The sequence below is a fragment of the Corvus kubaryi genome, unplaced genomic scaffold, assembly GCF_017639235.1.
Source record: "Corvus kubaryi isolate FWS band 111438036 unplaced genomic scaffold, C.kubaryi_AGA036_p1.0 137, whole genome shotgun sequence".
In the NCBI taxonomy this organism is placed as follows: Eukaryota; Metazoa; Chordata; class Aves; order Passeriformes; family Corvidae; genus Corvus; species Corvus kubaryi.
Genome location: NW_024580671.1, coordinates 18,623,907 through 18,639,938, shown reverse-complemented (window position 1 = coordinate 18,639,938; position 16,032 = coordinate 18,623,907). Strand labels below are relative to the sequence as shown.

The 16,032-nt window shown below is 39.0% G+C and overlaps 1 protein-coding gene across 2 annotated transcripts in view; it reads right to left on the bottom strand.

Moving 5' to 3' along the window:
• Nucleotides 1-1,280: 1,280 nt before the first annotated feature.
• Nucleotides 1,281-16,032, bottom strand: part of TES (testin LIM domain protein) — a 28,592-nt gene continuing 13,840 nt past the window's right edge. For both annotated transcript variants that reach the window (XM_042018074.1, XM_042018075.1), the window contains exons 3-7: nt 9,501-9,750; nt 8,122-8,457; nt 4,620-4,835; nt 3,922-4,080; nt 1,281-2,721 (exon numbers count right to left, since the gene is read on the bottom strand). In XM_042018074.1, coding sequence (XP_041874008.1) covers nt 2,530-2,721; nt 3,922-4,080; nt 4,620-4,835; nt 8,122-8,457; nt 9,501-9,750 — 1,153 coding nt within the window. In that variant the 3' untranslated portion in view covers nt 1,281-2,529. The remainder of the gene's footprint in view (nt 2,722-3,921; nt 4,081-4,619; nt 4,836-8,121; nt 8,458-9,500; nt 9,751-16,032) is intronic.

The window sequence follows — 16,032 nt, the reverse complement described above, 5'->3', positions numbered from 1 at the left end:
TTGAAGTCACACAGCAGTATCTTTGTCTACTCTCTGTATCATCTGTACATTACACTTGATGTTCTTAAGACACAATCCTTTCCAATTACTGCATGAACAGAAACTAAACTTTGCATACCCCAAAGAAGAAACACCCAGATGCATCAGGTTCCAGGGAGGAGAGCCTGAAGGGATCAAGCAGGCAAGGGAAGATACTCAAGAAGAGCCCCAGCTAAAGCCAGCAAGCCAACATGCTTCAGAAGAGGCATGGAAAAAGTCAGTCCTAGTTGATGGACTATTGAAATTGTTTGCTTTGACATAAATTTCCTTAACAATTGTGTCTTGATGGAATAAATAAGCCCTAAGGTATCTCCTGCTCAGCCTTTTAAATGAACGTTACACTATCATCAAGTTTAATAAACAAAACTGTTCAAAAGATTTAAAGTGGAAAGTCTGACTGCTATCAGTGCAAGTAATCACATTTCTGGGAAAGCTGTTACACAGCATGGCAAGGGAAGGGCAGGGAAAGGTGCGAAAGTTTTTCACAGTTTAAAAGGTCAGCTGCGTCTTCCAGAAGAGATGTTAGTGAGTGGCTGAGGACAGATGTACTCAAGACACATAAACCCCAGTCACTATTAAGCCATCCTTATGGATAATCATTACATAAGACCCACCCCCAAACAGCATTCTCACAGCATGTCCTGTACAGGTTAAAGTACAGAACCTGCTACAGGTTAAGTAGCACTTACATGGAAAAACTTTCTCTTACTGAGACATTCTGGTGTTCCTTATTTAGATCTGCAAATCTGGGAAGGATACAGCCCTATTGGTATGAGCTGAAATACATACATTTTTTTGTACTTCCTGAGGATCTCTGAGAAAAGCTGTACAGGCTCCCAGAACATGGATGTAAAGCCTACAACTTAGACAACATATAAAATCACAATGTATCTCAGTGGGTGTTATTTTTGCAGCACTCAAAGGATAACAATGCACTTTATTTTCTCAATACATTACCTCACTTGTATGAATTCAAAACTTCCCATTCAATATCTTAAAATAGTTGATGTGAACAAAAAATTACACTAAGTTCTGAAGTTGTGCATTTTTTGGAACAAGACCCACTGTTCTGCACCTATAAGCACATTAACAATGTTACACAAGACAGTAACCACTGTATAGTAATACAGGCCTTCAGTTTTTTGGAAATTACGTCCAAGCTAATGTAAAGTATGGGAACATTTCCCTTCCTCTTTGCCTCCCCTGAAAGGGATTGAACAAGAACAGAATTAGTAGACAACTTAAGTGAAAAACACTAATTTTATTGATAGGTGTTACAATACAATCACCATAAAACTTACCAAGAACTGAACATAAGACTTGCATAGACTTTTCTTTAAAAATTATTTTATTAATTTTTTAGGCTAAAGACATTCAGTGTCTGGCACAAAGATAACTAAGAAGCTTCATTGTAGGTCTGTAATTCTTAAGAAAGCCACACATTTGGTTTATCTAGTAGAGCAAAGCTAATACACAGCTGTGAAATTTTTCACTCAAATACTGAAGTCTTCTGGGAAAGACTTCTTCGTGCTTTGGTTCAGAATGTAAAAATCAAAAGCAGGATCCGTTTGCAGAAATACATTCTTGGAAATGCATACAGTACTGTGTGCCACATCCCTCTTGATAGAAGGCACAACTTATGAAAGGAACACTCATGATATAAAAGAGAAGCCAGTTCTGAAAGGCTAAAAGTGACACCCACTACCTTCTGGTGGATTTTTTTTTAATCTAAGCAAGACCTGCTCTTATTTTCTAACACCAACACCCCCGATCCCCTATCTATAACATAACTTTAGTATTTGTAAAATTAAAGCTTTTCCAGGCATGAACAGTAGCAAGTAACAAACATGAGCCAACAGTTTTCTACTGGTGGAGTTATTTTCAAAACTAGACATAAGAGTAGTCACTATCCCCCAGAAACCCATGTGTCAAAACCAAGGAAATTATTAAAGGCAATTTTTTTTTTTTTAAGCGTCATTCTCCCTGGATACTTGAACTCAGGGCAACAAAGCTGTACATGGCAGTAAAACTGATCATTTTGTCTAAAGTGCTTGATGAAAGCAGAAAAACTACACAAATGATAAATTAGTGAAACCAGAGGTGGAAGAGTTACATTTATCATACAAAACAAGATAAATTGGAGCATTTTCACATTTTCTTGTTCTGTTAGCCAAGATACAGCAAGAAGATTCTTCACAGTGAAGAGCTTCCTTAGAATGCATATAGCGTGTAACACATTTTTTCCTACATTTCTGTGATATGAAGTAATTTGAAATAAGACTCACAAAAAGTATTGCAAAAAAGAAAGTATTATTATGGCTAAGAAACAAAGATTACATAGGACGTTTTAGACATTAAAAAAAATCTTTGGAAAAATGCTATTTAATACTTGCAGTAATTTTAAATGTCCTGACACTATATATTTTACAGTAGAAATGCAAGAGCCTTTGGAACACAGCAATACTTGATTAGTTCTGTGCATGTCTACTTTTACGACGTCATCTTTTCCTTACATTCCATGGAGCAGAAAAGCATCCCTTCCACAGATATGAACTTCTGGCCAATTAGACACTTGCTGCAACAGGAACACAAGAAGCATTCCTCCATAGCATGCCAGCTGAAGTTGTTGTATGTCACACGCTGAACTTCTGGATCTATAGCATTATGACAGCCTTGGCAGATCTGTTTAGAAATCAAACAACACTGAAATGAAGCATACACATGCCCTCTTTGAGTCCAGTAAAACCTGGACCTCTTAAATGTTTTTGGAGGAGAGAGACAGGTGTTTAAAATAAGCCTTTTATAAAAGTCTCCAGCTTTTGATTTTTTTCTTTAAGTGTTTTGATTAGAATTCAGCTGAGGGGACAGAATAATAAAATGGATACACAAGTAATTTGCTGCTGGGGCTAAGCTTAGACAGTTATGATGGTTAGGATTTCCCAATAGCCAAATAATCATAAAAACCTTTTATGTCGAACAGCACAGATCTTCATATATTAACCTAAATATGTAAAGAGATTAGCTACAAATCTTCCTGTACATTGACGGCTGTGTGGCAGTGCCAAATAACTAAAGGTTATTAGAAAGTCTGGGATGCAATTCATCTTAAAATCTGGTTGTTCACAAATTATAATTTAGATTAGGAAAATTAATGTTTTAAGAGGATAAAAAAAAGCCTCTCCAAAAAAACAATTCCTCACACCCACCTCAAAATATTATTAACTACCAACTAGAGATAATAAATTTTTTCTCCATTTACTATATAAACCATCTAGGTGCACATTAGACTGAGCCCCCAACTAGTAGCTAGTTAACTTACAGATATGAATGGACCATCATCTCAGACTAGTTTCCAGCATAAGCAAGAATCAAGAACTGCCATTCTTTTCCAAACTTCTAGCTTTATCCTGTCAATCACTCTTTTTAACACATGTGGTTAGAAATAAAAGAAACAAAAGTACCTAGACTGCAGTTACCACTACAGGCTTTTAGCAGATCAGCTGAAGCTGATTCCCACCAGGCTCAATGAACTACAATTGATGAGAACTAAATGTTTAGCAGCATCACTCATCTTCACCCACTTTACTCCTTCTGTTACCAAATCCTGCTTCACCGCTGGCTAAGTTCAAGGTATTTTTCCAACAGTTTTCCCCCCCTGCCATCAGTGGCTTTTGTTCAAGTTTATGAATTGACAGAACACTTGCCTGCTTAAAGTTGTGGGTTTTTTTTCCCGAAGGGGAAAAAGATGACTGACTCAAACCTAAACACACATTCAATTGATACTCTTCAGATACTCCCAGACTAAGAGAAAGTAAGAGTTTGAAGCTCCACGGACTTATGTTCCCTTCCTTCACAACACCAAGACATCTGTAAGGACCTTACCGCAGCATGGTTCTTCACATAGCAGGATTTGCAGACTGGATTGTCATTCACTGTTAAATAGGTTACCCCGGCCAAAACACAATCACAGTCAAAGCAGCAGAAGTGTTTCAGATGCCAGTTCTGCCCTTCAGCCAGAGTATATTCATTGCTGAATATTAGCTATGAGGAAGATATAAACAAGTATACAAGTAAACAAGTACATTCAATTGAACAGTGCACCTTTCAATAAATCTAGCCTCTGGATGCTTTGGAATTTCCAAGGAACTCCCAGCAGTTCCACCATTGTTTAACTGTTTCCCAAAAGCCTCCATGCTGCTCCCAAGAGCCCACAAATGCCAGAGGCCCCAGGAGGGCTGTTCCCTGTTGCTGTTCCCTGAACTGCCCAGGGTCAGTTCAGCCCCTAGTGCCCCGATAAGGGAAACAACTGCATAACTGGGACTTGTTGGAAGAATTTGCCCTCACATATTACATCCTGTGTCCCCACAGATTGTGCAAAATCACCACCAAATCCAAAGCAAACTATGGATCTTCCTGAATGTGCAGTGTCCATACTGGTTTCAGTTCTCTGTAACTAGAATATTAACTAAACTGCTGAAGGCATATCATCTTCCTGCACTGAAATGTTTTACTAAAACTCTTAATCACTTCTCTGGGGAACAAACTTACGAGCCACAAGAAAGGACTAGGAGACTTCCTACCTCATCACATCCAGCACAGCGGGGTCTTTCGCTATCACAGTAATGTCTTCCACAATACAGGTTACCATTCTTCCAGAAATAGATCATGTCTACTAGAAGTTCACTGCAGGTGCAACAGACAAAACAACCTGGATGCCACAATTTGTCATATCCAGCACGTTCTGCATAGACAGCTGGCTCACCTTCCTGCATGTTCAGCTTGCAGTGATAGCAGAACTGGAAAGAGGTTATTAACAAGTTAATTAAGTCTTTGAGAGGTATATTTATAAAAATTACATATTATCGATATATTTAATAAATTCCATCTTTCCAGACTGAAATGAAAGCATAAGTTTAATCCCATGAGTAGACACATCAGTGGTACAGGATATACTTGTACCATGGTTTAGGTTTAACTAACCAATTCAAGATGATGCACATTCTACTGTCATAGCATCAGTGCTCCTTAAAAGGATTGTTGTACTTCACTGTATTCACATTCTGCAATTGCACTCCAGTGTTTAAAGAAAATAACAAGCAATCAAAATTCATGTTATGCTCTGTAAACCTTACATGCTCAGGAACAAGGAGAGAATAATAAGCCTCCATCCAAGCTAACAAACTATGACTAGAACACATGACAAGAAAATGGCTGTACTTAGAGGTCATGAGAATACCAAGCCATATCTGCATCACTGGTGAGGAAAATAAAAAGTGAATATTTCAAACTGATTCTGTATAAAGCTGTGTTCTAGGGATGCTAGTCACCCATGGCTGCTGTCCAACAGCCTGTGAGTAATGATCTTAGGACAGGGAGAGTGACTATGGATAACCTACAAAGTGTATGTACACAGCTAGACTACAAATAGTTCCAGAGAGTTCATAGTCAGCCTTCTGCCCCATACCTGCTTACAGAGAGGGTTTTGCCATCAAGTAAAAAACCACAGATGATTTATGTTACTGAACCAAAAATTTTTTATCTACAGTTTAATCACCAGTTTGGCATTTCCTGCACTCCAGCTGGTCTGTAGACTGGGCTGAACATCCTGGGAAGGTTTTCCTCTATGACTCACATCAGCCACAAACGGCTTTAATTGTGCGTGCATATAAAAATAAAATACATATAAAGTGCCTCAGCTGTAAGATATATTGATCAGATCCCACATGCCAGACAATTTCAAAAGATATACAGAAAGACACCAAAAGAGGAAGAATAACTTGGAACAGAAACAGAATGCAGAAAAACTAATGAAAGGGAAAGTTCAAATATACATGTATATAAAGCTTTCTGACCTTTCTACTTTAGACCTCACACTCCAAGAGAAGTCCACTGGAAGGTTAAGCAGCTGCCTAGACCCAGGTCTAGGCAATTGGATTCATTTGCTTACCATCAACATCTCCAGCTTTGGTGGTTAAAAGGTACATAAAATTTCCTCCTTTACAAGATGAAAATATGCTGAGTATCTATTTTTCTTTAATTCAGCTTTCAGTCACAGTGAGAAAGCTTTATATTTTTTAAACACAGAGACAATTATTATAGGTATATTTACATTAATAGTGGAGACCTGGTTGTTAGTGTTTGGTTTGCTTTTTTATTTTTTATCAGGTTTCAAAGAACTGCAGTCTATTCCTATAATGAAAATTATTTTTTCAAGAGATTCTTTTTACCACAGCTACAGGAATACATGCTTTCAAACTCTGTCTGAAAGACAATGTACAAGAAAATCTGATGAGCAAGGCTGCAGAACCAATAAAAAAAAGTGTAGACAAGGACGGCACTTCTGCTAAGTATTTAAGGGCTCTTGTTTGTATCAATTTATTTTGAGCTGTTAAAAAGCAGTTGAGATAATGCTAAATCGTATAGGCAAAACAGAGTCTCATTGCAGAAACCAGACCCCCACAATATACTTTAAAATAACATATCTAAATCCCAATTATTTAACCCAGTGTAAACTCAATACCTAACAATAGGTAAGCAACCCAAATATTCACTTACACTATTAAGTACCTACAAGTCTCTTTCTAAATTACTGCCACAGTGATAATATATGCTTGGCTTAAACTGCAGGAAGAATAGTCAGGTGCTGGAGTAAGAAAAGTATGGAAATGATAAACAGGTGTAATGTAAAAACAAAGCACCTTCTGATACAATTACTCAAGAGGACAGAGTGCCTCCTGCTGTTGACTTATTGTAGTCCAAGGTAGTTGGCCAGCAGGGCACAATGCAAGATGTGTATTTCTGTAGGTCTTCCTTGAGGAGATAAGTTAGGGATTGCTGTTCTGAAACCAAAGTAAACCAGAAGGAAAGCTTGACTTAAGACAAAATGACAGTAACCTAATCAAGCCATGGTAAAAAAACTTTGTAGTTTCTTAGATTCTCCATAACAAGACAGTGACCAAAAAAAAAAAAAAAATATATATATATAATTAGCAAATAGCTACAGGTAACCAAATGGCACAGCTTGAAAATTTTTAGGGTAAGTGGCCATGTCCAAAAAGCTAAAATGTGTTGATTTTATATTTCGCACCAGTAGTCATATATACTGTCAGTTAAAAAACAAACAACAAAAATCCACACCACACCCCTCAATAACACCAAAAGCTACGTTCTACAACCAGTGTTAAGCAAAACTTTTTCTCCATCTAAAACTTGTATATTAATTTTCTGTAAGCAACGCGCAGGAAAATAATTTTAAGGATTCATACATATAATAGCAACATTTCTAGAAATCAGCTTATAGTAGAGCTTTTGACACTGCTAAGTAATGTCTACCTCCACTAAACTGATTTAATGTTCCCTCAGTAACACTACCCCTATTTTGTTTTTGTGATTGGTAGCTGAGACATGCACAGCAGTAGTTATGTAAGAAATACTTGATTAAGGCAATGATTTTTGAAATATCAATGAAAACTAGGTGGTTCTATATACCTTGGTTTTCACTGAGCTATTACAAGGAGAAATCAGATGCCAAAGAAAAAAAAATAGTTAAGAAAATGGAGCTGAATATGAAAAGGCTGGTCAAAAAAGCCATTGTATGGCTCAACTTGTTGGACACAGGATGGAGGTGTAACTTTATTATTCCTCAGTTTCATTTAATTTTAAACACAATTTATCAAGTGGGTAGTTTTAGTGCTCTTCCATGAAAGAGGAGAAAACAAGCTTCTAAAATTAAACTAAACTCTTCAAGAGGAGAAGAATGTAGCAATTAGTCCATAAGACACTAGCTTTTTGATTATTACTCTGTAAAAGCCACCCTAATATACTATCTCCAAGCTAACATGTTTTTTCACTGAGGATGAAAAGAGTCACCTGGGAAGTTATTTGCTGCAGTGCATTAAATACTGTCAGAAACCAAGGCTCCATGCAGACATTCACAACATTTTCCAGTTCCCCTTCTTCCTTTCTCTCCCCAGATTTTTACTATTCCAAATTAACAAACAATTTAATTGGGCTAAAATGACCAAATAGAGCACTCGGATGATAATATACCTTCTTGCTTTATCTTTCCCTTCTTATACTTACATATTGAGATGCTTTCTGATTTGGGGACTTCTCCTCCATTGTTCCAACAGCAGATGAGATACCTCTGTCACCATTTTTCAAGTTATTCTCATCAGGAGCTCTCACTTCCACTTCACCAGGGAGCTTGACATGTCCTACACCAAGTGCCTCTTTTTTGTACTTCTTCACAAATTGTTCCATATGCCTAACTTCACTGGGGGAAAGCTCGTGGCATTTTGAAGGATCCTGATCGTGAGCAGGCAGCTGCTTTGCCAACTGCTTCTTCCTGTACTGTGCGCCTTCTGAGCCAGCAACAGGCTGCTTCTCCTTTGGTAACATCTGCATGTATTGTCTAGCCTGAATCAGGAAGAGTTAGATATCAGATGGCACTTCAACTACATACCCATTCTCATAAGCAAACACAACTAAAATAATCTGTACAGTTTTTAGTGACAGTCAAATTTGTCAAAAACAAGGTTCTTTCCATAAACATTAAGCTCCTGAAACAATAATGGAGATAAAATACAGCAGATGCATTAATTGGCTTCTTCCCAGAGAAAGAGACAGGCTCCCTTTTAAGCCTTTTACAACATACAGGAAAGAGTTATTACTTCTCTGAGTAAATAACATTAGCACAGCACCATGTCTCTATCTATAAATACTGATCCTGAGGATAGTCTTAGAAAAATAGAATCTGAAATAATCTGCTTGGGGCATACAGCCCACTGAAGAAATAACTCTAGCTAAATAAAGAAAAAAAAAAAAGCTCTAGTTTTAATAAAGCAAAGAAAAGCTTAAAAATCAAATTAGTAAGTCTTATCTGCACAAGGTTTGATTAATTCACTGAAAAGGAATAATTTGAGATAATGTAATTCTGGCATGGATTGCACAACATTTTAGTACAATAAATTAGTAATCAAAGTTTGAAAAGTGAAGCAAAATTCTCAGAAAGCTATCTACCATCTCATCTACTTCAACTGAAAATATACTGGAAGGGAGCTGCTCTTTCAGATGTCAACACTGACCTTGTTCTTACCATATACAGTAAAAGCTATAAGCAAGACTAAGTGTTCCCCTTAACTTTAAACAATAAAATAAATTGATGTGGTGTTTGGTTTGGCTTTTTTTGCCCACACCCCATGCAAATTTTTCAAGTTTGTTTAAAAAAAAAAAAAAGCAGGTTACAGAAATTGACTGGACTCCAGGGACTTAGCAGATAACTCTTAATCCTATCTATTAAAAACTACCTCATCTCCCAAGGTTTTAAAGAACTTCTACAAACAAGCATCCATAAAGCAAGATGACAGATACAAGAGGAAAATTTATCCTTCCAGTAAGCTCTACTACTTTATCCCCCACCAACTCCTACCTCGAACATAAAAAATGTGAGTTGGACTTACAAGTGTCTGATTCTGAACAGGAGGAGCCCACTCATAAGTCACAGTATCAATGGATATGTTCTTGGCTGGCACTGGGTGGGTCAGTATCATTACATTGCGTTTATACATGGGATTGCCATCGTTCTTCAGCTTTGCAATGAGGGTTGTGTATTTCGTATCTTCAAAGAGTTTCCCCACTTTCCGATCTTCCTCATTGCTTGAAGGGATATCATGCTCCTCCTGGCCACATTTGCAGTTGCGGCATATTTTTCTGAAATTCACGGAAAAAGCAACAAAATTACAATCTCATACCATCTGGTGTGTAGTAACACCACCAGGAACCCAAACCCTTGTTTTCAGCGCTTTGATTAGGAATTATACATATTTTTTCGGCCATATGTCAAACACTTCCTTATGTATCCTGTTGTATTATTTACATTGTTTATTTACAGATATTGTTATCAGATAGCTATCAGTTGACTACACTAACGCATTTTTAATATGATGCTATGTCATTCCTTCAGTTACATCTCAGTATTGATCAAACACATACATATCCATTATCAGTCACCTACCAGATTTATTATACGATAACTTAATGCATCAACATGACTATCCCAGAAATCATTTGCTTGGACTTTCAGTTTTTCAGTTGCTCTTCATACATTCAAAGTTACACACACTATACTACTTTCTTCATATGTATTTCACTGTATGCATGATATTTGGTTATCAAAGGATAACCAATCATGTGGAAACAAATATTTCCTAGAAAGGAAGAAAATGGATCCAGACAGACAAAGACTGTTATTGCACCAAGTTCTGTTCAAAGCACAGCATTTAAAGAGAAGACGAAAGAAAAGTGAAAGGCTTATATGGACAAAGCCTTTCAAAACAGCTCTGGACCAAGTCAGAGGTACTCTGGCACATGCTGCAGAGAGAATTTTCACAGAAAACAGCCTTAAAAGGTAGAAGTATATCTACTAACCTGGATATAAATGATATTCTTTCATAAACAACACATTTCAACTACTTTGGCTAACGCATATTAGAAAGCAATTTGTAACTTTAAGCGTAATTAACCAATTCACATATAATGAACAGAACCTTGGATTAGACAAGCTAGTCCATTATTTATTAGTGGTGTCTCCAAAACTTCCATTCACAGCAGTCAGCCACAGCATACAGAAATTAGTGAAACTTGATGTTAACTACAGGTTCTTACTATAGACTAAGAAAACATATCAACCTTCTGGATCTCTAGAGTTTGAAGAGGAATGAGCAGTATTTTACCCCATTATTTATCCTTCATACAGCAAATAGCATAAACTATTACCTACAAAAGGCTTCTGAACCCTGCTTGCCAAAACCCATCAAACTCTAATGTTGCTCTGCATCTTGCTTTCTAGTCTTGAAGGCAAGTTAGGTGCCTTAAGCTACGGTATGTAACAGGAACAGAACAAGAACATGCCATGACTACAGCAGGCCCCTGAGGTAATGGGAAAGGAAGGAGGACCTTTAATTCACCACCTGAAGTTATACAGAGCCAGTCCCAAACATATGCTCCCTATATGTACACCAGTTTAGGATGTACGGTACTAACATTTCAGTGTGTGGTGGATGCTGCCCTGGTCATGTGGTTATACAGAAACCATACATTGTGGTAACTTAATTTATAAAGCCCACTCCAAAGAAAAATAGCTAACTCTACAATAAAAATGAGCCACTCATGCAAAGTAAGAATGTTAAGCAGAACTGACTCCACTTTGTAACACAAATACCTGAAGAGATCACTAATTGAGGTGTAGACTGCCTGACAGCTTCCAACTCATTTCCACAACAGGAAAGATGTGCAGAATTTCAAAGCTGATACTTATCTGGATAGCTACTAAACACTAATCACTTTGCAATCTCCCAGTTTACCAAAACACTCAAGCAGGAGCTAGCATTGCCCATTAAGCCTAAAAGCCATACTATGCATCTCAAGCACTCGAAACAAAATTTTGCAAGATCTTCAGCATCTGTCTACACAGGTCCTTCACATAGCTAATACTCAGAGACTATTTAATGTACTAATAAAGCAATACATATTCACTTTGCTCATTTTATGGCATGCATGTGATTATACCTTATTACCAATTCTCAATCGTACCTTTTTTGAGATCTAATACCAGGTGACAGAATCAGACCTTGCTTTTTGCAGATTTAGTGATTACATCATGATCATCATGCAGCTTTATGCCTCACAGTACACATGCTACTGGAATTGAAGCAGTTCATCCATCTGAACAATGACACCAAGCACTTTATTTACTTTTACAACTTAAATCTTTAGCAATAGTAACCCCCAGTTTTAGTCTTGCGTCTTGACAGGATGTGATTTAATAACACTGGTGAATGACCAGGTGTTGTCAGGTACCCTGCACAGACTTACTCAAGTGAAGTATGATCATGCTTTCCAGAACTGCTCTGCTTGCAAGACAGACCTCAGTAAGAGCAGTTCATATTGCTGTATTGCCTGTGTGGTCACAACTGCCATGTGACAGGCTGTGCACTCTTCCACTCTACAGAATCCAACTACAGTAAAGCAGCATTGAAAGCCTGCAGAGACCATACCACCCTTCCACAAGCTGTAGTGGAAATTTGTCCTGAGACTTTCACATGTGCTGGAAAAACCACAAGAGCACCTTATTTTCGCTCATGTTACATCATGAAATTGAGTATCTTTTTTTCTAACAGTATTCTTTCAGAATGCTGAATAGCTTACAGATCCTGTTTCTACTTTCAATTAGATGAACACCCTGACTCAGCTGCTGTCATCATTCTCGGTTCCACCTTGAAGGCTTCACATGTTTCACTGACTGCAGTATCTGCGAGAGGTTTTTTTTTGCTTTCGTCATAAATAGGTAGTTGCAAAGAAGTGAAAGCACACAATTCGTCCTTAGGTCCTTCCTGGGACTCACTGTGAAAACTGGCATAAAACTGCTGTGCTTTATACTTGCATTGAAAATAATGACGTACTCACTAATCTTCCCCACTCCTGCACCCACTGAAATTAAGAATTTGACTGTGTACATTTCAGTCTAATCTCCTTGGTCTTTCAAAGTTAAGTGAACAATTCTTTGTCAAGAGCTTGCAAGAAGCTGTTACAGGGGCTATGTTACAAGTGTAATAGTGGCCTTGGCATTAGGACTTATGTACCACTATGCCTCTGAATACAGGACAAAACAATACAGAAAGAATGTGGAGAATGCTGAGTCACAACTGACATCAGCAGATCTCAGTAAATCAAAGGAAAATCCCTAGGTTGTTGTCATTTCCCATGCTCCCCAACACTCCCCCTGGATCTCAGCCATATGAAGATGTCCATACAGCTGCTAACAGCCAAAAAAAGTATCCTGTCTTAATTTATAATCTCTCCTCTTGAGTAATTTCCAGTACTAAAAGATATCCAGTTAACACTTACACACATAATTCTTCCTGAACAGTACTGTTTACAATTTAGTCCTAACTTCTTTCACTAAGTTGCCACAGCGCAATCCTGCTCATAAGTCACTCACTGTCTCGTCTGCAGAAGGTATATGGCCAATTACTTCTCTTTAGAACAGAACAGCTCGTCATTGCTTTGGCTTTAACATAGCTATCTCAGTGAAGTGACCCCATTTCACTACCTCAAATTTAAATTTCACAAGTCTGTCTGATAACTGACGCTTTATTTTTATCAGTGATGTTAAAGTGAACACCTCACATGTGCAAGAAAAAACAATTGCTGCTATATACACTCAGACATATAAATACATAAAAACATATAAGCTTAGACAATTTTATCTCCTTTGACTCTGTCAAGAGGACAGGCATGGAAAATTTCTTGTTCTCTCCATCTACATTGTTGAAAACATGTTGAACACGTCCTTCACTTGAGGACATTCAGCAAGATCCCTACTGAAGGTGGTTTAGGGACTCCTGCTTATGTCTTTACAGCTCTCAGGACTTCATCAAAGCAAAGCAATGTTCCTTCACACACATCTCAGCAACTTGAAAAGCTTTTCCCATTCAAAACATGGAAGATAGGGAGGAAACTTCAAAATCTGTGGAATGAAAAATTGTGTATCACTGTAAAAGACACAACTATTAGACAGTGCCTTGCTAGCAGGTCTTGAGCAGTTAGAAAGAACAAGGAAGAAATGTATAGAGATTCCATCCTCTCAAGTGATGAACTCCTGTGTCCTGAATATCTGCTGACAGCAAGGATCAAAGACTTCCAGTTCCTTCTCCAAATTCGAGTGTTAACTGCCCTCCTGATATTCTACATTTTGGTGCATGGAAAGGAAAAACAAGATAGATCATGATCCTTCCTATGCTGGCTCCTAGTGACAGGAGGCAGCAGCTGCAAGCATAGAGAAATCCTCAACAAATACCTGGCAAATCCTGAGGCTTGTGCCCTCCCTGCAGAAAGGCTAACCTCTTCCCATTACAGAATCACAGAAGGGTAAGGTTGAAAGTCAGTCACAGTAGGCCACCCCAAAGTGGGTCATCTGGTCCAACCTAGAGCATACGGCACAGGACTGTGTCCAGAGGGTTCCTGAATATCCCCAGTGAGGGAGACTCCACAACCTCTCTGGGCAACCTGTTCCAGTGCTCAGTCACCTGCACAGTAAAGCAGCTCTTCCACATATTCAGGTGGAACCTCTTGTACATCAGGTTCTGCCCATTGCCTCTTCTCCTACTGCTTGGCACCACGTAGCAGAGTCTGGGCTCCATCCCCTTGGCACCCTCCCTTCAGATACTGATAGACATGGATGAGGTCCCCTCTTGAGTTGTCTCTTCTTGAGGCTGAACAGGCCCAGCTCCCTCAGCCTTTCCTCTTAAGAGAGATGCTCCAATCCCTTAATCAGCTTTGCTGCCCTCTGCTGAACCCACTCCAGGAGCTACATGTCTCTCTTGTACTGAGGAGCCCAGAATAGGACACAGCACTCCACATGCAGAACGCACCTCAGGACACCATTGGTCTTGCTGGCCCCTAGGACACACTGCTGGCTCACAGACAGCATGCTGTCCACAGGACCCCCAGGCCCTTCTTCACAGAGCTGCTTTCCAGCAGGGTCAGCTTCCAGCCTGTGCTGGTAAATGGGGTTATTTTTCCTCAGGTGCAGGACCCTGCATTTGCCTTTGTTGAATTTCAGATGGTTCTTCTCTGCCCATCTCTCCAACCTGTCAAAATCCTTCAGAAGGGCTGCACAGTACTCTGGTGTATTGGCCGCTCCTCCCAGCTTTGCATCATCAGTGAACTTACTGAGAAGGCATTTTGCCTCTTCATCCAAGTCTGTGATGCTGTGATTCCTTCTGTTATGTTTTCTTGCTATTAATACAGCTGTTGTAATTGCATCTGCTTTGAACTGCATCTCAGTACTTCCCTGTCAGTTGCACTATGAGAAAATCTTAAAGCCTACTTAAGGCTGTCCCTGCCTTCCACGTACTGCATCTGTGCAGAGAAGCCAGACGCTGAAAAAGATCATTCCCAAGCTTGAGAGTCTTGTTTTCTGAAGTTTTTTTAACATCTTGGCAGGTCACACCAGAGACAGTTACTGCTTTCTGGTATATACGCAATCAAGATAAATCAGAACCTTCCCTCCTGCTTTTAGCAACTTCTGACTCCAGTCCCATAGTTCCCTCTAGTGGGAAATACATTCCCAAAGAGCAATATGTAACTGAGTAGCAGTCTCTTTCAATCTGCCTGAGCCACTGGATATGTGTGGGAGTTGTTTTCCAGTCTAAAATAAATCCAACACCTGAATGAAGAAGACCTTCCCCAACTTCTGCTGCTGTTGTACTTGGACAAAAGCATGATTCTAATGACAATTTTAAAAGCAAAAGCTATTAAGACACTAAGATAAACCAGGTAACTGTTAACCAGTCAACTACCATCCAACTACCAGATGCAGACGACATCTCTCATTTTACTCATTTTGTGTTCAGCTCGCAACACTGAGGCTATCAGAATTTCAAAATTTAGGGATAAATTTTACTAAAGGCTTGGTTTACCACCATTTCTATACTAGCCTCAATTTACAGCTCTGCACCGATAAAACCTGCCCACACAGTGTGTCAAGATTTACAGCACAAACTGCTTAAAATAGCACGTGCCACCCCAGAAGAGATATATTCCAAACACTCCCAGTATAGAAAAGAAGGGTGTAGCAGCTCCTTGTAAAGCCCTGCTATTAGATAGGTATACTTGGATTTTTTGTGCACTTTACAACCTGACTCCCCCGAGGAAGAAATGAGGGTCTTTTGTATGGAAATACAAAAAGAAATTACATGTTGTCTCTTTGAGGAGCACCGTTCTCATGCATCAGAGCAAGAGCTGTGCGATGTGCTGAAGCTCCTCGGCTGTCCCCAGGAGAGGGCAGTGTCCGCCTTGCACAGCCCGCAGCAGAACCACGCCCGGCACACGCGGCCGCTACTGCCTCGCTTTAAGAGGCTGCATCTGGCTTGCACAGAGGTCACCGTCTTCATAATGCCTTACGGAACTGTGCTTTGGGTTTGCAGCAAA